The 23,628-nt window shown below is 46.1% G+C and overlaps 1 protein-coding gene across 2 annotated transcripts; it reads right to left on the bottom strand.

Annotated features, from left to right (window-relative positions):
• Window positions 1-1,450: 1,450 nt before the first annotated feature.
• On the bottom strand, window positions 1,451-23,350 carry glcci1a (glucocorticoid induced 1a). 2 transcript variants are annotated; one of them, XM_077008216.1, is made up of 8 exons: window positions 22,542-23,350; window positions 13,096-13,247; window positions 8,657-8,752; window positions 4,774-4,914; window positions 3,950-4,099; window positions 3,442-3,652; window positions 3,191-3,311; window positions 1,451-3,109 (listed from the first exon to the last, which is right to left on the bottom strand). In XM_077008216.1, the coding sequence occupies exons 1-8, from the start codon at window positions 22,921-22,923 to the stop codon at window positions 2,854-2,856; spliced, it is 1,509 nt and encodes a 502-aa protein (XP_076864331.1). In that variant the 5' UTR covers window positions 22,924-23,350; the 3' UTR covers window positions 1,451-2,853. The 2 variants fall into 2 exon arrangements, with proteins under 2 accessions (XP_076864331.1, XP_076864332.1); XM_077008217.1 differs by lacking the exon at window positions 22,542-23,350 and adding an exon at window positions 22,183-22,458.
• Between the last annotated feature and the right edge of the window lie 278 nt (window positions 23,351-23,628).

The raw sequence follows: 23,628 nt of genomic DNA, 5'->3' as shown, positions 1-23,628 counted from the left end.
TGCAAGAGAGTGATCACTATAGAACACCGGGTCAAAGAGGACGGGAGAGTGTTCAAAGTGTAAATGTAGCTTTGTTTTTTCATTTTTGTTTTGCTTTTGCATTCTTTTTCAAGGGGATTCTGCATGTGATCAACCATTAAAGAAGTTAATCCGCTCCTAATAGCAACGATCTTTTCACGTGAAGCTCCGCCTCCGTTTTGGGCACCTTCTCAACTGGCTGATTAGTGGTCTCAACAACCCAATAATTTATTGCCATAGTGTGCGTCTGGACAAGCAGATCAAGACCTTCACCTGACCTGCAAACTCACGTTCATGCAGCCTATGGCTTGCTAGCGATGTGTTCTACTCACAGCAGCAGTGCTGGTATTCGTATCGATAGATGGCTTAATCAAGCTGCGTGCTGTCTGGGCCGCAGAATCAAAACTATGGGATGGAGTAGAAAACATTGCGGTGTACAGCATGGAGCGTTAAGACTGCAGCATTAAAGCATTTCTGTTTGTTGGTTTTCCTACTTGATAAATAACCTTTATTATTATTGCACACATTTAGCCTACCAAATGACAGCAGTACCGATGATTCAATTAACCAAGATAAGGTGCGAAATAAAGAAGGGGGAAAAAGTTAGTCCATTTAAAGCTGTTTTTGTTCAAAGTAGAAGCTGGTGACCAGTGCCTTTGCCAATATGGGTAAAGAATCACAACTTGTTGGGTTCTGATTTAGTAGAACAGCATCAATATCCCAGTGACAATATTGTTTGAGCTTGACAAATACAAAAATGGCCTTGTTAAGGAAAGTCAATGAAACTACCCTTTTACCCCCTTTATCTCCTTGTAAATTTGGCTGATGTGAATGGTGAATGTAATCAGTCAGTGACATGGGTCAACACATCCACACCTGCATGTAGAAACCCTGCAGGCCAACTGATGAAGACATCGAAAGGAGCCGTGCAAGAGAAATTCTTGGAATCACTACTGCACCTGCACGAGTGCCATGACATCTGAACATTGGGTTTGGAAGGAAACCTTCACTTCCGATGTCCATTTCCAAACCCAAACTTATGATGGCAAGCCAAGGGAGAGAGACTCTAGTCTGGGGAGGGAGAATAGCACCCCATGAGCCACGCGGTGCAGACGCAGTGATCTAACTACCCTTCCATCGGGGCTCGAACTCCACACACGACTGCCTCCCTTTCGGAGAACTTCACAGCCATCTCCATCTCTCAAAAGATTCACTTTGCAAAGAAGCAGAGTGGAAACTCCACCGTCAGATTACCGCCAATGTGACCGTGGCAGCTGCAACTACTTTTGTCCCATACGAGATCCCTTAGGTTCTCTTCCAAGGCGAGGCCAACCGTTTGTCACAGAATGCTGTCAGGGGATCTGCAGTGCCCTTCAGATCCATCCCAAACTGCTGGTTACGCTCGGCGGCTCGTGGATCATCCAGATTACTCTTTCCGTACATGGAATGTCACAAGTAACTTCGGAACCTTTTTTTTTTTTTTTTGTACGAAACTGAAAAAGTGGTTAAATGTTGAACGGCTGGGGGATGTGGGCTGGGGCTGATTTGTGGATGGGTGCACAGTACATTCCAAATTACCTGAGTTTAAACTCCGAGTAGCGCACCTGAAGCGAGGCTATAAATGGGTACTGTGCAATAACTGTGGCCTTCTTTTAATTAATGTCATTTTTATCTTTTGTTATTTTAAACTAGTTTTGCATTTAAATATTTTAAAAGTTTCAAAAACCTGGACAGAATGTAAACAGAATTCTGAAGAATACAGTATATCTCTCTTTTTTCTATAATATACATAAAGTAATATATGCCTTTCAATTCAAACAAGGTTTTTTTTCTTTGCTCTTATAATATATCTGGCTCTATATAGATCATACATACGCACACACACACACACACACAATGTGAGAGATAGAAAGAGAGAGAAGAGAGATAGAGCTTATTCATACTGTGGATGTTACTGAAAGAGAACATGACAGTTCAATCAACATACTATCAGTTACAGAAGCATGCTGCCGACTATATTAAACCCCTCCTGTAATCTGTTTTCACCAGAATGAATGTTGTAGGTGAAAAGGTAGTACCGTACTTTGTGCAGTCTGATTATCAATGCCAATATGTGCACCACTTTGCTTACATTTGACAATAGCGGCGGAACTGTCCACATTAGCATCAATGGCAAAAGTGAGTGACCCCAACAGAGCAAATCTAAAATGCTTGGAATGTAACTGAACTCAATCAGAAACTATATAAATAAGACTTAAAAAAAAAAAAAAAAAAACAGCTCACCCCCCTTTCTTTTAAGGTTAACAGTGAACCAATATTAGCTTCTCATTTGCATATTTTGAGGTCTAGAAACCCAATATCCCTTTCTCCATTTCCATACTGGTCATACAGAACCTGCCTTCACCTCCCTAAGTCCGACACGCTTACCCAAAGTGTGACGTTGCCCCAACATTTTAACCTCATCATTCATTGCTGTTGGGAAACAGTGCTTAGGAGAATGGTGTGGACACTATGACTGGTTTGTATATGTATGATTGTGTGCTTGGGACCTTGTTGCGATGCCATGCAGACAGTGCAGTTTCAGCACAATAGATGGGAGGGGCCCTCCCTCCTGGGAGGCGGGGCTTAGGCAGGGGAGGCGTTGGGTGGCGTCTCTAGGTGGGTGGCGGTAGCAAGGGGGCGGGCAGGTGGCGGTGGGTATAACGCGGCGTCACAGAGACCAGCTCTGTGCAAATCTAGCTGACTGCATAGTTCTGGGGCTGGGCGGGGCATTCCGAGGGCGCCTCCTGCTGGGGGGGGGTGACGGGCGACTCGGGGGGGTCGTCTGTGCTCGTGCTAGTGGAGACCTGAGTGGGGGGGAGGGGCGCAAAGGCGCTGGGCGGGGGGGGCGGCGGCTCCGAGGAGGGGCGAGCCAGGCCCCGCCCCATGGACATCAGCCTCTTCTTGCTCCTCCTCCTCGGGCTGGGAGGCGGAATGTTGCAGCAGGGAGCCGGCGAGCTTCACCGGGCAAAACGCGGAGCCGGTGGGGTTGAAGTTTACCTTGTTTTTGTCAGGGCAGGAGAAGAGGGGGACAGCTGCAGACTGTCTGGACCTGAAGAAAAGAGAGAAAACACTTTCACGGAAAGATCCGGAAAATCCTCTGGGCAGGCTCCAGAAATGAATCCACACTCACGTCATTTCCTCAAACACTTTAATCTTCTCGCAGCCCTCGGGAGGTTCGCGCTTGAACATGTAGCTGTTGTTGGGTTTGGGGGACGACGCAAACTTGGGGAGCGGTGAGCTGCTGCCGCTGTCTGTGATGCAGATTCACAAGGCCACCGATCACACACAGCCATCACCACATCACGCTGCAGTCCAGCGCGTGCATTAACACAGCTCGGACATCTACGCTTACGCCACGTGTGTGATGCGCGGTGGCCACACCTTTGTCCCGCTCGTCCAGCAGCTCGTCGGTGGAGTAGGGGCTGCCGTCGTGCGAGCCGTGTGGGCAGGCGGGCGACGGGCAGGGGGACAGGCTGGAGCAGCTGCTGGAGCGGCCCGGCGCTGACGGCGTCTGGGTGTCCACGCCGCGGGTGCTGCTGCTCCGCTGCTGGGGCGGGAACGGGGCACGCCGGCCGTCGGGGACCTCCAGAGCCTGGGGGGAGAAACGAGGAGGGGTGGTATTAGAATAACCACAGTCATCGGCTACCACCTGCTTCTCTAAACGCCACTAGTTTATGTGAACATTACCTCCAGACGTATGCGTGGCATATTAACTACACCCACTTGCAGTGAATAATGCTCCTTTTGCCAGAGGAGGTGAATGTATTCACTCTAAGAGCAACGGTCAAGAAATTCACAAACCCTCCAGTAAAAGCAGTGATACACTGACGGGAGTAAACGTTCATCTGAATACTTCGTGTGTGAAGTAGAGGAAGTGTCGGGCAGAGACCTTGAGCTCCTCCTTCTCCCCGTTGTCTTTGATGAACACCTTCTCCAGTTCATGGTTGATGCCCTCCATGCTGCTGGGCACTCTGGAGATGGAGGGCTTTGGGACCGTAATGCTGGACAACGGCATCTGCGCCGGCTTTGACATGGGTGACTGGGTGACACACACGCACACACACACAGTTAGAAACCATCAGGCGTGGTTAAAAAACATCTAGCAAACCTAAATCTGTTAAGTAAATATGCAAATATATAACAAAAACATAAGAAAGCCCAAGATATGTCAAACCTATGCCTGCGAGTGTGAGTGTGAGTGTGAGTGTGTGTGTGTGTGTGTCCCATAACCCACCAGAGATGTGTTGATAGTACTAAAGAAGACAGCATGTGTGTGTGTGGACTCCCTGATGCTTGGTTGACTGTACAGATGGTGTGTGTGTGTGTGTGTGTGTGTGTGTGTGTGTGTGTTCAATGGTGCTGGGTTGGCTGTGCAGATGGTACAGAGTATACGTGGGTGTGAAGGGGGTTTGCGCTCACCGGTGCTTGGCTGTATATGCTGATGGTACTAGCAGTGTGTGTGTGTGTGTGTGTGTGTGTGTGTGTGTGTGTGTCTTGCAGTGCCCAGCAGCACTTGGCTGGCTATATTAGTAGCACTGGCATTGTGTTTGTGTGTATACCAAAACTTGGCAGGCAGTGCTAACAGTGGGGAAACGGTGTGTGTGCGTGTGTGTGTGTGTACCGGTGCTTGGTGGACTATGTTATTGGTACAAGCTGTGTGTGTGTGTGTGTGCTTGGTGGACTATGTTATTGGTACAAGCTGTGTGTGTGTACCGGTGCTTGGCTGGCTGTGCTGATGGTACTCGGGGTGGTGATGACAGGACAGTGAGGGGGAGACAAGTGTTCCCTGCTGTCCCTACTGTAGCGACCCGCACCCTGCTTACTGCGCTGCAGCTGTGTCCGGAGGTCAGCTATCTGAGAGGGAGAGAGAGGGAGGAAGAGAGAGAGGGAGAGAATGAATATTTGAGTGTGGAAGAATTGTTCCGTTTTCTCATATGACACCAAAGGTGAACCAAGGACCACGAGGTAGGTGGGCTGCCAGATTAGTTATGAGCTTGTGTCTCGCTAAAGCTCGTGTTTAACATCCTGTTGATCGTTTGCCATAAACCTGTCTGAGTAGTCACTGCACAGCGGCGCTTAAGGTTGTGTCTCACAAGGGAGGGCCCTGCTGATTCCCGGTCCTGTATGCTGGCTGGGTTCTCCGTAGTATCGATACCGATCCTCACTGGGGATGGCACCGCAAATTCAGCCCTCATAAGTCAATCATCAAGACATTTTATGAGTTATACACTAAACTGAGCTGCCTCATGGCGCTCAAGGAATGCATAGTAATGAGCTGAGTGTGCTGAAAAGAACCACCACAAGGGGGTGCTACAAAACATACAAAATGTAGTGATAGAAAGTACACAGAAGAATACCTTACTCATACCAGCAGGCAGTAAACCCCTGTGGGGCTGCCAAAAACATTAACCCATATCTGTTAGAATGGGAGATCACTACCAATTGTAATGAAGACATTCAAATGATAACTGATAACAGACATGGATGTGTATATGATACATTCTGACCAATATGAGTGTATTTTAAGAGTGATTGATGGAGCTCTGCAGACACAGGGACCCACAGGTTTACAGGGGCAGCTGTGAGACACCCCGGATTTACCCCTCAATCATACATCAACAACATGATCGATTGCTCTCAACTCCCATGCAGAGAAGGCTTGGAAATGCGATCATCTCCGACACTGGTGTGTACACACCTCTGACATCACGCGCCGGACTCGCTATCTGAGCCATCTCATCTGTGCTGTGCATAGACTCGTGGGTCTCACAGATAAAAGAAAACGCCTGCAGTCTGCAGATGATGAAAGCAGAGAGTCTTTATCGCCTGCACTGACAGACTCTCTTGCGTGACTCCTAGCTCACACTGACTGTGTGTGTGTGTGTGTGTGTGTGTGTGTGTGTGTGTGTGTGTGTGTGTGTGTGTGTGTAGGTGCAGTATCAGGAATGCAGAACCCCTGCCAGAGCAATGCAGGATTGAGAATGATGTTAATGTCTAAACCCCCCATCATTTCTAGCCTTTTCGAAGTGGTGAGCTAAAACAGAGTCTTTGAGGAGAAATTATACATTAACCAGAATTCCAGTGAATTATTTAGAATTTAATGACCTATAGTTCTTGCCCACCCCAAAAATATCTGAAATGCTGAATAACTGACCATCATTTAGTCTCCCTGTTACTTGGACAATGGACCATATTTCCATTTCCAACGCTCTCGTTTCATTGAACGTTTCCAGCAGTCTGCTACCCGAAGGTTGGTCTGCCACTACTTGCTTATCTGTCTCCATCTGGAAGCCTAGTTGTTCTCCGCCACGCTCTACGGTTCCTCCCATTTGGGCTTTTGGGCGTCTAGCTCACATTCAGCTCACACACCCCGTGTTTTCCCCAGTTTGTGTCTAATACCACAGGCCTGCGACAGGCTTTCACAGCTCCAAGTTCCACACTGAGAAATAAAATGCACAGACATAGCTGATGAAGGACCCTGTTCAAAAAGACCCAAGTGCACCTAAGGACCCGTGTGCATGCGTGTACATGAACAGGTACACACATATAGGCGCACACACACACACACAAACACACATGCAGGTACACTCGCATGCACACACAGGTGCATGCAGACAGACAGAGACACACGGATATTATGCTACAATGAAGAAAATACAGAATAGCTTAGCCTATATGGCTTACAAGTCTCTACTGCAAGTTCTTCAATCTGCAGACACAGCAGGACAACTCAGGACATGTCAGGACATGTCAGGACAAGTCTGGACAAGTACTGCCCTCACGCCCTCACTCTGCTAGAATTGGTTCGTGAGTATTTCAACATTTGGTCATCTCAGTATAGTAACAAAAAAAAAAAAAAAAAAAAACACCGCGAGCAGGATCTTTTCCAGCAGTCACTCGAAGCAGAATGTCCTTACTTATCAGTACAGGACCTACGAGAAAAACAGGTCAAGGTGTGGTGAAGTCTTTACACTGCATTCATCTTTCACCACACCGACACCCTCAGAACAGGCCGTTTGCCGGCTGCCTTCTGCGCCCTAAATGGTATAACGGGGTTGCCCCCCCCCCCCCCCCCCAGCTCAGGTAGCAGTGGAGGGCAATCAGGGGTGCACACCCCCACGTTTAGGTCAGTATTAATAGTCACGCCACAGTCGAGGCCATTTAGTCTGCTCCTTCCCAATTGATGGCCTGCATGGCCATGCTTGATGTCCCCTAGTAATAGTAGTAATAGTCTTGATTAGTGATGGCTTAAATGGGCTCATAACAACAACACTGATTATTTTATTTATACAAGACAGATTGGTGGACAGATAGTATTTGGCTACAGTGAATTGGTAAGTTCCCTCTCACCAAACAAAATAAAAGTCATGGGTGTACAGGAAGCTAGCTAGCTGTGCCCAAGAAATAATGGCTTTGGTTTTAGGCGTGTGCTGGTCTTCAGGGAGCAGATGAGGCAGAGGGACCTGGCCAGGTTAGGAAGGGAGAAACACGCTCGTTTAAACGCCGTCTCCTTCTGCTGAAGCTGCACTACAACCACAGAACTGCTTTACCCCAAACACACAGTATGGTGTGAACTCCCCAAACACTGCACGCTTCAGCGCACAAGCTACACAACATTTTGCATGTGCAATGACTGCAAAACAGTCCCGTCTACGTTTGGCTGTGTTTACATTACAGCGCCTTACATGTTTATACCATCAGAGGAGGTTTCTTATACTCATCACATCACAGCTATGATTGCGCTACCGAAAACCATACACACACACACACACTCCAGGTACGATAATGTAATTCATGTCACCCTAGAAGTGATTCCAATCACAGGTCAGCAGGTACCAGTTGCAGATAAGGTACACTGGAATGAAGGCTAAACACACACACACACACACACACACACACACACACACACACACAGGAATGAAGGCTCAGCTGCACACTTTATTCTGTGACCACACACACAGACACACACAATAAATCTACGCTGGCTTTATCATTTTGCAGCTTGGGGTAGCCGGAGATGCTGTGAAGTATGTGTGCCCGTGTGCAGGAGGGCGTGCATGTGTGCGTGTTGTTTGAGGTTGAGGTTGAATAAGGAAGCGGGTTGTTAGCGGGGATGCACGGCTCATCTTCCCCCTCGCTGCACAAGCTGGGTGGGGCTGACAGACTCTGATAAAGCTGCTGAAGCTGTGGCTACCGCTACCGCTAGCACAGCACCAGCCACACAGGAAGTCTGCCGCCACACAGGAAGTTATATATAGCAGCGAGCGCAGGCAGAGAAGGATGGGTGGCTAGGGCCGCCATCATCTCACACAGCTGCCTGGAGGGCTTTCATATCAGACCTCCTCCCTCTGTCACACACACACACACTCCTAATATGAGCAGTCGTATACAGCGCCGCACAGGACGATCGTTCCACGGGTGAAAAAGTGACATCAGCGCTTTCGTGAGAGCAAAAACTCCACGAACAGCAGCAGAAAGGAGGAACGCACAGCCGAGAGCTGGACTCCCAACGCAGTGCGTGTGTGCAGACACGTGGACGCCGCCACGCGAGCCCAAACGCTCACGTTCCCCACACGTTCCCCAGCACGTCACATACTTCTTTCAGCTGGTCGGCGCTTCCCCACGACGCTGAGCGCTGGTGTGTGTTCCTCAGATCACCTGCTTCTGTTTCTTCAGCCCAGCATCCAGGAGTCTGAGGAGACACAACGTCACTTTTAGATTTTTTGTTCGTCACGTCTTGTGCATGTTGTGATTCTAGAAAACACCCATGGATTTCATTTGCAAATTGCAAACTTCTGAATATCAGTATTGCAAAACCCCACATTGTGATAATGATTAACACAATATATTATGAAGTGAATGGACTTGAGTGAGGTCTGTAAATGCCATTGCCTAGCAGGATTATAACGTTATCACAGGGTTATAAAAAGAAGTCGACATCTCCTGATGACCTGAAGCCTGCCTTCCAAAGGCAAGCATACCAAAAAGAGGCTCCACCCTCCCCAGACGTCTCTGAATCACAGGCAGCTGGGGCATGCCATGTGCTATAAGGAGACTTAACGGGTTCCTAAGGTCTGACAAAGGAGACCTGTGTGTGTGTGTGTGTGTGGCTGCTTGGGTTCTGTCATATACATCTACACCATAGAGTGGGGGAAGGGAATGTGTACATGTAGAAGAACAGACAAAATAATTAAATAAATATAATAAAATAAAAATGAAGTAATCTGGCCAGGCATGCAGCCAGCGTGGGAGCACTGTGGAGGCGGTTTTTAGCGGTGCTCGTGGGGAGAGCTGTGGCCACGGCTGTGGGCAGGAGCGTAGCAGGCCTGGCCAAACACTGAAGCCTCCCCGTTCATCTGGGGCACGGACGTCAGATTTCAAAGGCTGGCCTTTTGTAAATAGATCGGCACTAGGCCCGGCCAGGAAATGGAGGAAAGCTTTGAAGGCAGGGTTTTTTTTTCACTTAACTGCTACTCTCTTCATTAAAAGGCAAAGAATAAAAAAAATCAAACCCATGACTTGTGAAGGCGACCTCTGCTGCCTGTCCCACTCAGAACGGTAGGCGCAATTTAGAATGGCCAGCATAACAAAACGACTCCGTACGACTCCGTACCTAGGTGCGCTGTTTCAAATGTCCCCATATTTACCTCTAGGATCTCTTTGACCTGGTACCTCTATGACTACATTACCCTTGACTGTGACACAAAGTAATTTAAAAGGTTTACTCAAATCTAAGATTTGACTTATGATGAACACATGCTGAGTCACACTGAAATTCTAACGCACATACAAGATCATAGGAAATGGGGCTTTAGATGTAGCGTGTGGCGCTCACATGCCCAATCTAAAAAACAACCTGCTGTTGTCAAAGCAGCAGGAAAACGTATTAGTACCTATAGTGCATAAGACAATACAGATCATAGGTACAATCAGTGCATGCATTTTATTCATCAACGTTCCAGTGAACTGCATGTTCATTTCTTTGAACAGATCCAGTTTTGTGCAGATTTTGGAATCATAAAATGATATCCGAACAGATGTGCAAGATCTGGTTAGTAAATCACACCCACAGGGTTGCTAGGAGTAACAGTGACACACAGACAGAGAAATGAAACCTCACATTCCACTAGAAACATTTGGGTTTTAGTCAATCAATCTTGACAGTCAAAAATGAATCCAGTCCGGAGCGTGGTTTCACGTTACGATGATCTTTGACTCTCTCTCCACATGTGGCACCAGTAATGATTTGATTCAGAACCCTTAACCATCTATGATCACAACTTCAAGCAATGAAATTCTGCAATCTTGAATTCTGATTCATAATTAGATTCACAATATGATCGTAATTAGGAAGCGCTGCTGTATGGGATGAAGCAGCACAGCTCTAGGTGTGTGTGTGTGTGTGTGTGTGTGTGTGTGTGTGTGTGTGTGTGTGTATCCAGGCCAGAGACAGTGTGACCACACAGCTTTGGTTTCTGTGTGCACTACTGAAAACAGGATGCATGAGGTCATGTGTCTACGACTGACTCTTCCCACTGGCCTCATAACCCAGGACATGAAGAAGAAGCAGACTTCTTAAACCAACATCAGAAATAACCAGTACTGAATGACAGAACCAGTACTGAATGACAGAACCAGTACTGAATGCCTGGAAAAAACTGTGGAATAAAAACCTAAAACAGTAACGTGACTTTTCTACAGCTTATATTTTCCTGGGCAATTTTTCTTGACATATCCCACAAGATAAAGCACAGGACAGGTATCTAAGCACACTTTTTAATAGAAGAAAAAAACTAACAGAAAAATAAATAACATGCAACAGAACTCCCCTGAAATGACCAGCTCCATGGTAAAAAAGTTCTGAGGCGTACATTCTGCTGGTGTCGGACGGGCTGAGATGCATTTAAGCTGAGCCTGGCAAGACTCTCCGGTGTGGACCGAGGTGAACCAGGTCCACAGGGTCCAGTGAATGATGCACAACAGCGAAGAAAAGGGAAGACCGAAACAGAGGGGCATTCCAGGGACTCTGCACACGGGGAATCTGCAGGACGGGAGGGCGTGTGCCGTCGCTCACAATCGCCACACTGTGTGGCTCACAGGCACCGGCCTGGTTAATGTGTGCTCAGGGGTCAGCGAGGTCACCGCTTTCAGAAGCAGCGTGAAATCTCACCCTGAGAGCGGCAACAGGTGACAGGTGGGATTGTGCTGATCGGGGACACGCCTCCTGACAGGTGGACCTAAACCGTTTCTACAGTAAAGTAACTGTGCACATCTGATCAGCGTTAGCTGGGTTTTTACCCACACTTTTTTCTATTGTTCTGATAGGATGCTTCGGGTCAACGGTTTACGTGGTGTGTGATCTACAACAGTCTGGTGTTTTACATGCACAGACACATTCAATAGGGTCAGCTGTGTGACACGAGCACATGGAGCTAAATTGAACCAGAAGTTTGCATACTGTAGGTAGAGGTAGTGTGCCAAATGGTGTGCAATACGCCATATAGCCTGAAGAATATGAGATGAGGCTGCTAAACTTTCAACAAAGCAATGACAAAGCTCCAGTTGAGGCTGGAAGCCGCCATTTTGAGGAATGTACATCACCAGACTCATTTGCTGAAGGATGCAGCCAAGAGATGATGGGGGTAAATCATTGGCCAATTTCTCTTTTGATTGGTTTATGAAATGATTTAAATTATCCCTCTGCAAATTAAATCAGTTTGAGCCTACATATTCTGATTGGGGTGTTTATGTAGATCATTTTTATAAGTTTTGGGCTTTTAAACCCTTAAAATTAGAATGTAAACCAAGCTTTTGATCCATTTCACTCCAGATATGCTAGACTGGCATATATAAGCCATACTGCAACTTTTACTTTATTTTATATTGAACTGGCTAAACAAAACAAAGCTGATTCTTGCTGCCAGTACAAGATTAGACGTGGACTGGGGAGCTAGTTCCTCTTAGCCTCCAACAGTTTCACACATTTATCAAAGAACCCAAAGTACAGGTGGATTTTGCTATTCAAATCTAAAACTTCCTGGGACCCATCTGTGCTCAGAGAGAAATTCAAATACGGCATGTGAATGTGCCGTGACCTTTGTTAACCCTGGCAGCTCAGTTTCTCAGCCATGGCCTGCTGACTGCATCTCTACCAGGAGGATTCGAATGGAAGAACGTGTCTAGATGGCATGACGGCATGTGCCTGTTTGCGCGCACTGCTGTCTAGAGGAACTCGGTAGTTAGGATGTGAGGAACCTATGCCGTCTCAATGAACGGTCCCCACAATATCAAACACTGCCATATATCTACCTCTGCAGTCAGTTAGAAGCTTGAATATTCAACTCTGATGAGACACACTGGGATTTCATAGTGCATGTGGTCTAAAACCCCCATCAGTCATTGGGCTTGATCGCATTCCTCATTTTGGTCAGCTCAAATGTAACGGTTGCATATGCTTTCGGTATTAAACATCATAACATCATGCTTGTTATTCATAGGTGCACCCATGTTGTAAATATCAATACACTAGCTAGTACAGTGCTAGAGCACTCACCAGCACTTTGAACCTTCCTGAGTTTCACGTTGAGAAACAAACTACACAGGAGACACCAGTTGCTTCTTCTTTTAAAACAGTATGATGCAAAAAAAAATAAAATAAAATAAAAAAAACAAAAAGCAAAAAAAGCCCCCCCCCCCAAAACCATATTTCAGATGTATTTCAAACTAGTGTTTCTAAACAAGCCCAGATGTCATAAGCCACGGCTAAAGGCTGAATGACTTGTGCGACTAAAAGCCCAGTAAAGTGTACTGCTATTATTTTTGCCGCCCTCAATGTATGGAAATAGAACTTTGGCATACTCCAATTTAACATGCTAGTCAATTGCACTACTTAAAGTGTGCTGAACGACAGAGAGGCACTGGTTACACAACAATAACGAACATGCATAGAAGTAAAAATCCCTTTGAGATAGGAGACAAAGACTAACAAATCCCAATAACCCCAGGCTGTGGAGACAGGTTGTGCTGCTTTCCTACCTGCGTGGACTTGTCTCGGGTGCACGAGGGGTAGTGCACGTGGGGGTCGCGGGGCCACTGGCCAGACAGGTAGAGCCCGGTGATCGCACCCAGGGAGGAGGTCCGTCTGATGGGCTTTGCACTGCGCACCTGCTGGGCCTTTGACCTTTCCACTGAGATAGTGAGAGAAAGAGAAAGAGAAAGCATAGAGAACCGGTGGGAGGCAAAAAAAAGAATGTATAGAAAAAAAAGGAGAGAGAGAGAGAGAGAGAGAGAGAGAGAGAGAGAGAGAGAGAGAGAGATAGGTGTTATTAAAGAGCGCACACTTTTATTGTTTTAGGATTCTTCTGTGTATTTGAGTGGGACCTTAGCTACAACTCTACAGTTAATCATTAATCCAACAGTTGCAACACCTATGTATGTCACAGATGCTGCCCATAATGGATAGCATCAAAACACGTCTACATCAAGCAAACCAATAATCTGATTCAGCTTTCATGCGCTCAACAAAGGTGTACGAGCAACACTGCATCTTTGTTGTGGGGTTTGTTGGGAGTTTTGGAACCGTTCGCAGGTCTTCTGCAGTATGGAATGTAGACCTTAGCTGCAGGAGATCGTGGTTACCCTTTAAGTTTGGACTAGAAGGACATTTACTCCCAAAGCTGCTGAACACCTGATAAAAATACCTCTGACACAGCCTCCCTGAGACGTGTACAGAGAGCAGCGGTCAAGGTTGCGCACGCCGTCAGCTCATGACGGTCCAAACCGTAGCAGTGGCACCATTTACGCCCCCGTACTGGACGTCAGCAGCAGGTTCATAATCCCCCCACCCCCTGGCAGAAACGCCGCTGTGCCCTGGAGCTATTGCCAACACAGGACCGTCGACAGCCAACCTACCCTCGACTGGTATAATCTCGCCTTCCCAATTCTCACCTACCTGATGGACACACGAGAGCGCCTTCTCCTCATGATCATAAGGTTTTTGCTCGTTTCACTACACATTTGTGGAGGCACGAGATGAAACGATGACCTCGTTCCCGGCCACGGTCAAGTTCTCCCGTGATCACCACCTCCCGCGGGGGTCAAGACGGATCCGTCTGTATCGGGACCGACGTGTCGCTTTAAGCTCACTGTTTAAGCTCACCCAGAAGGCCGCAGAAAGCTTTGCACGCCCACTGCAATTATCATGGCGGGGTTTGTGGCGTGATCACGGGATCACCGGGTGCTCATCATAGCAGTAATAGGATGGGAGCACAGCTGGAATTCATCTGGGAGAGTGTGCGCTTGGAGGAGACAACCACACACAGATCCAAGGTGCCGAACAGCGCAGGAGGAAACAAAATGGCTGCTTTTCGCAGTGCTGCCTTTGCACAGCGTGTATAGGTTAGTCCTGCTGCATTTACTAAAGCCTTCCGTCCAGTCTTGGTTCAGTGCAGAAGGATAATTCTGCAGGCAGGATCAGTGGGCTTAAAAATGTGCAACCTCGTAAATGCACTCAAAAATCTACCCACGCAGCCACTGCCGCTTCAGCGCACGACCCACAACACTCGCTCGGCACTGCGTTGTCACCAATACCACAGCCATAACATTAACAAGACATCTAGACCTTAATTTCACTTTCCCAGACCTTGAGAGCAGCAGCTCAGTCAACAAACATTCTTTAACCACATGTATTTATCACAGTACTAGGCCTAGAGTTTAGGAAGTTGACAAAGTCTGTTTAAAATTTCCCAATTACATGTTGCACTATTTGGGATCAAACACGCTGTGAAGCTTGCATCTGCTCACTCAAAAAATTGAGTTGTTTCCGAGAACGAAGAAAACACTCAAGGTCTCAAAGGTGAACATGTGACCTTTCGGGACAGAATGGGAAATGGAGTGTTGCCATGGCCACACACAGGATGATGTGGAACAACTGCAAAGAATCATGGGTGTTTTGGAGGACAATTTTAGCCGTGGTCATTATTATGAATTAAATCTTTGTCTAAAATTATTTTGTAGACACAATCATGAACAATGCCAGTTAACACGATCTGTGTAATGCTAATGTCTCTCAGTGTCGGCCATTATTACCGACTTCTCCCTGAGTCACATGTTCCTTTCAATATCTTCAGCCTAATTCATCTGCGATTATTCAAGCATTATAGCTCTGGCTGTTCCTCTAACCTGTGTGTTCTCAGCTCCAGAGGAACACCCTGCCAAAGTTTCACAACCTCACTTGAGCTAAAGTGTTTATTTTAATAGTTAATTTTCTCTCATCCATCGATTTGCTTGGCTTTTCATTTATCACGAACACAAATTGCTAAAGGTGCTTCCTGAAAACACTCCATTTGGATTCAAGTGGAAAGTGATCAAACTAGAGTTACGTGAAAGGGAGATGTTGTAAAGCAGACCTCCTGTGAAATAAATGCTTTAAACCTTGGCTCTCTCTGACTAACACAAGACTCACTAGCTCATTCAAGATGTCCTGTGATAAACAGCAACTGATGGAGGAGTCGTTAAGTCACACCAGGTGCCACGGCACACGCTCATACTAACAAGTTTTGGTATAGTGCCTGTTCCACAACATTACACGCATCCTTCCTGTCAACCTCTCCTCTCTGACTGGGGCCGACAACCATGTCAGAAATAACAACCATACAAACATGAGGCATCTCTAGAAAATCACAGAGGCTCAAGCTCTGCAAGCTGGCAATGTGATGGATAATTTAAAACTAAACCACCTAAAACAGTGTCCTTTAGTGAAACGTCCACTGCACATCCACCTAAAACAGTGTCCTTTAGTGAAACGTCCACTACACATCCACCTAAAACAGTGTCCTTTAGTGAAACATCCACTACACATCCACCTAAAACAGTGTCCTTTAATGAAACGTCCACTACACATCCACCTAAAACAGTGTCCTTTAGTGAAATGTCCACTGCACATCCACCTAAAACAGTGTCCTTTAGTGAAACGTCCACTACACATCCACCTATAACAGTGTCCTTTAGTGAAACTTCCACTGCACATCCACCTAAAACATTGTCCTTTAGTGAGATATCCACTTCACAACAGTCTGAACCAGTGCCACTACACAACGTGCGCCAGGGTGCCTTGCTTATTTTTCACAACCAACCAAGTTGGATGAACTTTCTTTGCTTGGTACGGGGACACCGCTAGCAGGTCTGGCTATTCTAACAGCGTGCCTGCACCACAGGGCTGTGAGGGAGAGTCACGTGAGATCTTCTTACGCAGAAGGTGGCTGAGGTCGAGCTAGCCTTCTCTTCCAGCTGGCCCAAATGCCTCTCAGTGGGCAGCTCTGAATGTGGAGAGCATTTGCTACCAGGGCCTTGGCAATGGCCATCTTTCCTGCATCTTTCCTTCCTTGTTTTTTTGGTTTCCTGAGAGCAGATGAATTGAGAGGCGCTGATCCCTGCCAAGAACCCTCGCAGGACAGTATGCCGACACCCGCACAGTGGGGGTGGAGAGAGAGAGAGAGAGAGAGAGAGAGAGAGAGAGAGAGAGAGAGAGAGAGAGAGAGCGCACAACTTTAGGACTCTTAAAACATCTTTTTTTTTACACATTTTTGCACACAGTGCAAGCACTGCGTACGAGATATTTGACCTTTGCGTAGATCGCTGCAGAGATGAACTGAGAAAAAGTGTGGGTGGACATAGTGCTAGATTTTGCAATTAACAGTGCAGAGATTCACACCTTGAACAAAAACAATTCTCTGATGAGAAGAGCAATAAAAGGACTTTTGTTGGCATTTTTATGGTGCTAATGCACAATTACCGACTCTCTTCATAGGCATCTGTTTTGGATTCTGTGTGGACATCACAGCAGGCAAACGGGCAAAGCAGCGCGGTGAAAACGTGCTCATGATCTTGCTACAGTAGCACGGAGTCAGAAAATACAGGAACTAAAATACAAATGCTTCTGCGCAACACACTCGGCGCCCTGTTGGCCTTCAGAGGATGTTTCACACGAGGGAACAAGTGACCAAGACACTGGCCATATGCAAATGTGAACTTTCTTTCTCAAAAACACAGCAAGGTCTTCTCAGGCCCCGAACCAGCTCGGCTGCAGGAGGCCAACACGCATTTGATTCTTCACCGATCCGCCGAACTGCTGCAAAAAAGGCCATTTACATTTGAAAGAAAAAAAAAAAAGATTACAAGTGGGCCGCTGCTTGATTCTTTCAATTGAGAGTTCACTGTACATAGGTGAGAGAGGGCATACTGGCAAACAATAAACAAGCTATAAAGTTAGACACTTTTAATCTGACTCCAATGTTTCTGTGATGACCCAATCAAATCATAATTGTCATTTGAAATGTAATAAAGGTTTGCTCACTGGTCTACACCCCTTACGCTTTCAAAAGAAGAGCTGACCCAATGTAAAAAAAAAATGTGTTACAACATGGTTTTGACAGGTCATGAAATCCACAGAAACTAAAGTTGTTGTTTACATGTCCTCCAACTATGCGAAGGCCGTTAAGATGACTTTCAATTAGCCTATTTTGGCTCTGTACGCAGTAGATTTTCAAAATCACCAACTGTATTTTACATAGATTATTCCTGTTTTTTTTCCCCCAAACAAAAACTAGGCCTATACATTTCTATTTACTTATTCAAAGCTAGTTCCCTGTTGCACAACAGGCTTATGAAGAGGTCAGAACAAACACACAGCCCCAGTGAAGACCACCACTGGAGGTCTACAGGCTGCTGGACAAGCAGAGGTAGGAGGAACCTCAAGGCTCTGTAATGACCACGCTAAGCATCAGGGTCTAACTCACCACACAGAGCGCACCACAGGAGCATACAGGCTCACACACTTTAGAAGGATTGTCTACAGAACAGGAAGTTGTAAAACCAATATTATTTGGTAATATTTTGGTAATATGTCACATCCCTCTGACAAAATCGCTCATATCACTGGACATTAAGCAACCACTAATCCTTCAGCTCAGATATTATCTAAATTTCCTACTGAAAATCAGGGAACTCCTGAAATCTCTAAAATGATTATTATAACATTTTTATTATAGATATTTAAGCAATATTTTGCACTTGTTATCAAGCAGTAAAATATAAACTAAATGCACATAATTATTTTACAAACTGAAAAAGTGCTTTACCCGATAAATACATAGATTTACAAGGAATTCAAAAATCAATATATATAAAGAGGGGTAAAAACGTCAGAAAAGTCACCTTTCTTCTGGGGCCAGCCAAGTCCTTCATGTGAGGTTCTGACACCTTGTGCTCCTCACCCTCACCCAACAAGTGTTCTTGCATAGACCACTAACTAACTGTAGGCCAATTCACCAAATAATGTAAACACTAAATGACAGTAGCAAATTGTGGTTTCAAAACACCAAATAAAAGAATGTGGAGCAGCTGGACAGACTCGTCATATCCAGCAGAGATGTGCCTCAAGAAATTGTAATTCATGAGATCTAAAATCTGTATCGACCTGCTTTTATAGAACAAATTTCTAGCAAAAAAAAAATCCCTGGTAAATTCCAGCTCTTCACCACATCACTCTTATTATTGCAGTTATGACAGCCATAGTCTTGTGCAATGGGTGGGTTAAATGTCTAGTAGCTTTAAGTTACTGATAAGGGTGCACCATTTCCAGCACACCATATCAGATGGGTAGCTGCGGTACAGTACCAGGGTCACAGCAATTGCACACTGAGGTTAACACGGTCTAGCCTGGACGTTGGTGGTTTTGGCTTGGACAGGAATGGCACAGAATGTCCATATGGAGGGGTATGAAACACCAATACGGTTGGAGTTTGACAGCGACACTCATGTCACCTGAACTGGTGATTTGATTGGTGCATCCTCAACCAGTGCTGACTTTTCTTTTCATATACAGCAATATAAAAGCAAAGCTCAAATGATATGCAGTTTCACAAAACACAAAAGAGGTAGATGATAAAATGAATGAATAGCTACTACCACTAAAAGATATGCAGACAAATTTGGCACCGCGACTGTTGTGACCATCAACTCCGTATTCCTGGAAAACCTCATGAAACTCACTGGAGCAGGCAACAGGAACCGCCACGATAACAACAAACAATGAGGACTCCAACGTCTCTGCACAGCCATGTCAAGAGTTCAATGACCCCTCTCTGACCTCATTCACCTACACAGGCCACGCTACACAGCTAAGCCCACAGCAAAGCCTGCTGCCAGTCTATACAGGCTCAACGACGACATGTTTACGCAACTAAGATTTCGTGAGTGGATCAGTAAGTGCTTCTTTACCATCAAGGTGTGCATCTCTGTGCCGATTTTAAGGGAACTTGAAAACCAGATATATTCAAATAAGCTCTGTGTAATTTCAGTGCAGGTAGCCTGCCATTTCTGCAGAGATGAGAACAGAGAAATGCGTCACAAACACACTCCCTTGAGAGTGAGATATCCTGATGTTTAGTATATGAGGAAATTACTGAAATACCCATTACATTAATTCCTGTACACTCATACACACACGCTCTCTCTCTCTCTCTCTCTCACTCTCTCTCTGTCTCTCTCCTCTTTCTCTCTCTACTCTTTCTCTCTCTCTGCCCCCGCTCCCTCTCTCCCTCCCTGGACTTGCAGCGATACGAGTTCACTGCACGGTCACACCACCACTGCCTCATTCTCACAGTGGAGTTAGTGTATAGATAAAATGCTATCTCCATGGGTCAGCCCCGTCCCGGGTCTCAGAGTGTGCACTGTACAGCCATGATGTTAAAAACAAAGCAAGCCAAAAAGACATAAACAAATGCACATGAAGAGGAAGTGGTATGGAAACAAGGACTTAATGGTCCTTGTACAACGGACTGTGAACACAGATCAGTACTAACAGGTCCACATTCATGACTGTTAAAACATATTAGGCCTAGTACTACCATGTCCACATCAATGACAGTTAACACAGTTGGTCCGACATCCAAAAAAGGGGTGACTTAATAAACATTCTGCTATCCAATACTGAACAACTGGGAGAATTAAGAAATTCATTTCTGAAAGGAGCACAATAATACAATAATATTTATGGTTAAAGCTGTCTAAATGAGTAATCTCATCTAACTGGATTGTAAGATCACAAGTACGACATCATGATCAGATAGTCCATAGTGCAAAACGTTGGTATGTAATGGTATGCACTGCATGGCCATTCCTAACTTGCTTACAATCCCTTCTCAAACAAAACCTGGTTGAATCCATTTAGCAATTTTAAACCGTGGGTCAGCAAGGAATTACCACTGCGGATCAGAGAGCACATCGTGGGTGTACACGCGATGATCAAATGGTCTCCATCAGTCACACACTGTTACTGTCACTCTTGCTGTGGTACATCTTAACTCTCTCCTTACTGTACAGAAGTCTTGCTTATGTTACACCACTGCACAACATTCTCAGGTTACAAGAAGGTAAGCTACCGGTCTTTGAAAACCAGAACCTGAAGGATTTTGAAGATAATTATCTGAGGTATCAGAGCAATTGCACAGGCTTTTCATAGATAGTGATGGCTCATTTTAGATGGTAAAGAAATGAAGGCTACATGCATGATGTTGTCATTCATTTTATATTTCTGGCAGATGTGCCACAAAAGAGAGCAGCAACCAAAAGAATCATCCTGGTGTACCATGCTGTGGTCCCTCCAAACAGCTTTTTTGCAGAACACTACCAATTCTTTACTTGTTATTCATAGGGCAACATGTCAAACATGTATGTGAATATGAAAACATACCTCTTTAACTGTGAATGTCTAAATGTAAGCCAGATGTACGCCAATCGTGTGTGACGTTTGAGTTCACCAGAACTCACCAAAAGAGAAAAGCGAAATAAAGACCAAGCAGCACATTTCTCGTACGTTTCCCCTGTGTATCAGCAAGGCAGAGCTATTGGGGAAGTGTGAAACGGATCATCACCGATCAAGCAAATGCTAAAAATATTAGTAAGCTAGTCAAGATGGGCCAACCTGTTCTCTCAGTGCAACACAGTGGAGTTCAAAAGGGAACGTAGCCACTGTGCGATACGCCACTCGGGGTGCGTCCGGCATTATACACGGGGTCACCTCTTAACGAGGCTTGAGACTCCATCTTCTCACCTCCATCTGTGTGCTCAACACAACCAGAATGCACCGACTTCATAAGTGCAGCTGTATTCTCTTTTTTTTTTGCCCATGACCCAGAGCAAGTCCTCTCTGGAGGTGTAGGCCTAGTCACCAGGAACGGGTTTATGTCAAAATAAGCAAATCAATTTCAGGTAAACTCTGCAGGAACAAAACATTTTCTCCCCTAACCAAACTGACTTAAGTAACTACTCACAAAAGTAACTAAGTAACTAAGTAACTACTCACAAAAGGGAGAAAGGAATCTCTCGTGGAAGGTTCCGGACTTTACGTCCACACTGTGCCTACTAAGAAAGACTGACCTAAGGACAACAGAACTGGCTCACAGGACATTAATTCATAGAGCCATTCAGCTTCGTGGCAAAAACAAAGAAATAAATAAATAACTCTTTTACTAATCACTGCAGCTGGACCCCGACAGGATATGCCCTCCCTCTGCTCACATTCAGAGCCTTGAAAAACTGTACACGGGGGAGGTTAAAAACAAAGACCAGGGTCATCATACACATGCAATGCAATGCGTAGTTGGGACATTTTCTTCATAATTGGTAGTCAAAACAATGACATAAAAATACCTTTTAACAGCACATGTCGTCAGTTGCTTTTAAAAGGTGGCACCTTCATAATATGAACATTCTTGCAATTGATGACTGCATGTTTCACCCATAAAGATATCTTGGAAAGCAAGTGCATTAGTGAGTGTTACCCTGTAAAAACGAATGAAATGTGCCTGTGATATTATGCATCAACATGCATCCTCTCCAATCAAGTCACTGATACTGGAGTTCATGAATAAGATGTCACAACAATTCCTGCATCATAAATGCATCATTAGGTCATTTCTGAATATGTTTGAGCTTGGACATTAGCATAGACAGCCTTAGAATAACACACCAGCTCCTTAAAATGTTGCATTCACTCACACACACACACACAATATTACAGCCACACAAAATGTCTGCGTCTTGTAAAATCACATTTGAGACCTGCATGGATGTTCAGATCCGCGACTAGGCCCTGTGTGGCTGTAGTCCCTAATTCTTCCCACCCGTTGGCCCGTAAACAGCGGCTGGCCGGGTGGACACATCCCGAGTACATCGAGCCCTCGCCCCGTTACACGGTACCGGGTCAACGGCGGTCCGGGCAGCTGCGCGTCTGTGCGTTTCGTTGGAAAATTCAGATTATTACTCAGCAAACCCAGCGGGGCAGCTAATGTTTATACGGCTAAAGCTAGCTAGCTTAGCGACGGTGATGCACTAGTGCGATATATTAATGTAACATAACGTAATATAACGTAATATGTACGAAACGCGAGGAATAAGAGCCGCGTAGGCGCGTTATTTACCTGCGAGGACAGGTGAACTCGGGCGGCGCTCAGGTGAGCTCTTGTTGTCGGGGGGCGAGCGTCTCCGGTGCGCGAGCGGGTGCGCGAGCGGCGGCGGCTGCGTGGGGGCGGCGGGGCTGGAGGAGCCGGACGGTGTCGGTGCCGTGTTGCCGGAGGAGGAGGAGGAGGAGGAGGAGGAGGGAGGACGGGTTGGGCTGAGCGGAGGTCCGCGCAGGAGCTGGTAGGGCACCGTGGCGCGAATGGGCTGCAGCCGGCTGGTGGTGCCGCCGCCGTTGGTGGTGGTGGAGATGGTGGTGCCGTTACCGGCGGAGGCGGACGGGACGGTGGGGGTCCCGTCGTTGCTGCGTTTGGACCGAGTTGAGTTCAGGAGCGATGCTGACATGATCGCCGCCACAAAGCCTATATTACCAGTCCTCGTTGGAAAAGTGCATGAACCACAAAACTACCCCGATAAACGTTGTTTGGAAACACACGTTTAATCTCAGGTTATCTTGTGCAGACGGTCTTGTGTGTCACAAGTACAGTGTGCATAGCTGCGATAAACGTGAAGTCCAGTCCATAAATCTACAGTCTATTTAAAACTGCTTTACATTTTGTGCGGTTCATTAGCTGGATTACATTTATAAATCTTAACTACACTCTTCTCCGAAAAGCAGTGGTTGCGGATGAGTTTTCTAGCAAATATATATTTTAATTCGTTTAAAAACCTTATAAATGATACTTCTCTTTAAGTATGAGTGAGGTTCTGGCACGAGTAGGAAGAAATAAAAGTTTACGCTGGAGAAATATTGTCCTGTGTCGTCAGTCTCGACACCCCTCCGGCCGTTACGTTACTCCGAGTGACGCGCTACACGGGCAGGCGCGTTCATTGGCTGCGAGGAGGGGGCGGGACATCACGGTGTCTGCCGTGGCAGTGATTGGTCTGTCGAGTGATGAAATTGGGCTGGTCCTCCCGAGTGACAGCAAACGATCCAATGGATTCTGACTATTCTATAACGCGTTCTTAGCACTTGGGGTGAACGTAGAGAATCGACTCTTCAGCCGATAAAGCCTCTCTACTGTTTAAGTTTGGGTCGTGGGTTATATC

Source organism: Brachyhypopomus gauderio, chromosome 6 (genome assembly GCF_052324685.1).
Source record: "Brachyhypopomus gauderio isolate BG-103 chromosome 6, BGAUD_0.2, whole genome shotgun sequence".
Lineage (NCBI taxonomy): Eukaryota > Metazoa > Chordata > Actinopteri > Gymnotiformes > Hypopomidae > Brachyhypopomus > Brachyhypopomus gauderio.
Note: the sequence above shows the minus strand (reverse complement) of the source record. Positions and strands in the feature narration are given on the sequence as shown.

Excerpts from the sequence above, each read along its gene's own strand:
- glcci1a (XM_077008216.1), bottom strand. The coding sequence starts at position 22,923 with ATGTCAGCATCGCTCCTGAACTCAACTCGGTCCAAACGCAGCAACGAC. Across the intron at positions 3,312-3,441 it reads GCTGGACGAGCGGGACAAAG|ACAGCGGCAGCAGCTCACCG; the intron begins GTGTGGCCACCG and ends TCTGCATCACAG. Across the intron at positions 3,110-3,190 it reads AAAGTGTTTGAGGAAATGAC|GTCCAGACAGTCTGCAGCTG; the intron begins GTGAGTGTGGAT and ends TCTTTTCTTCAG.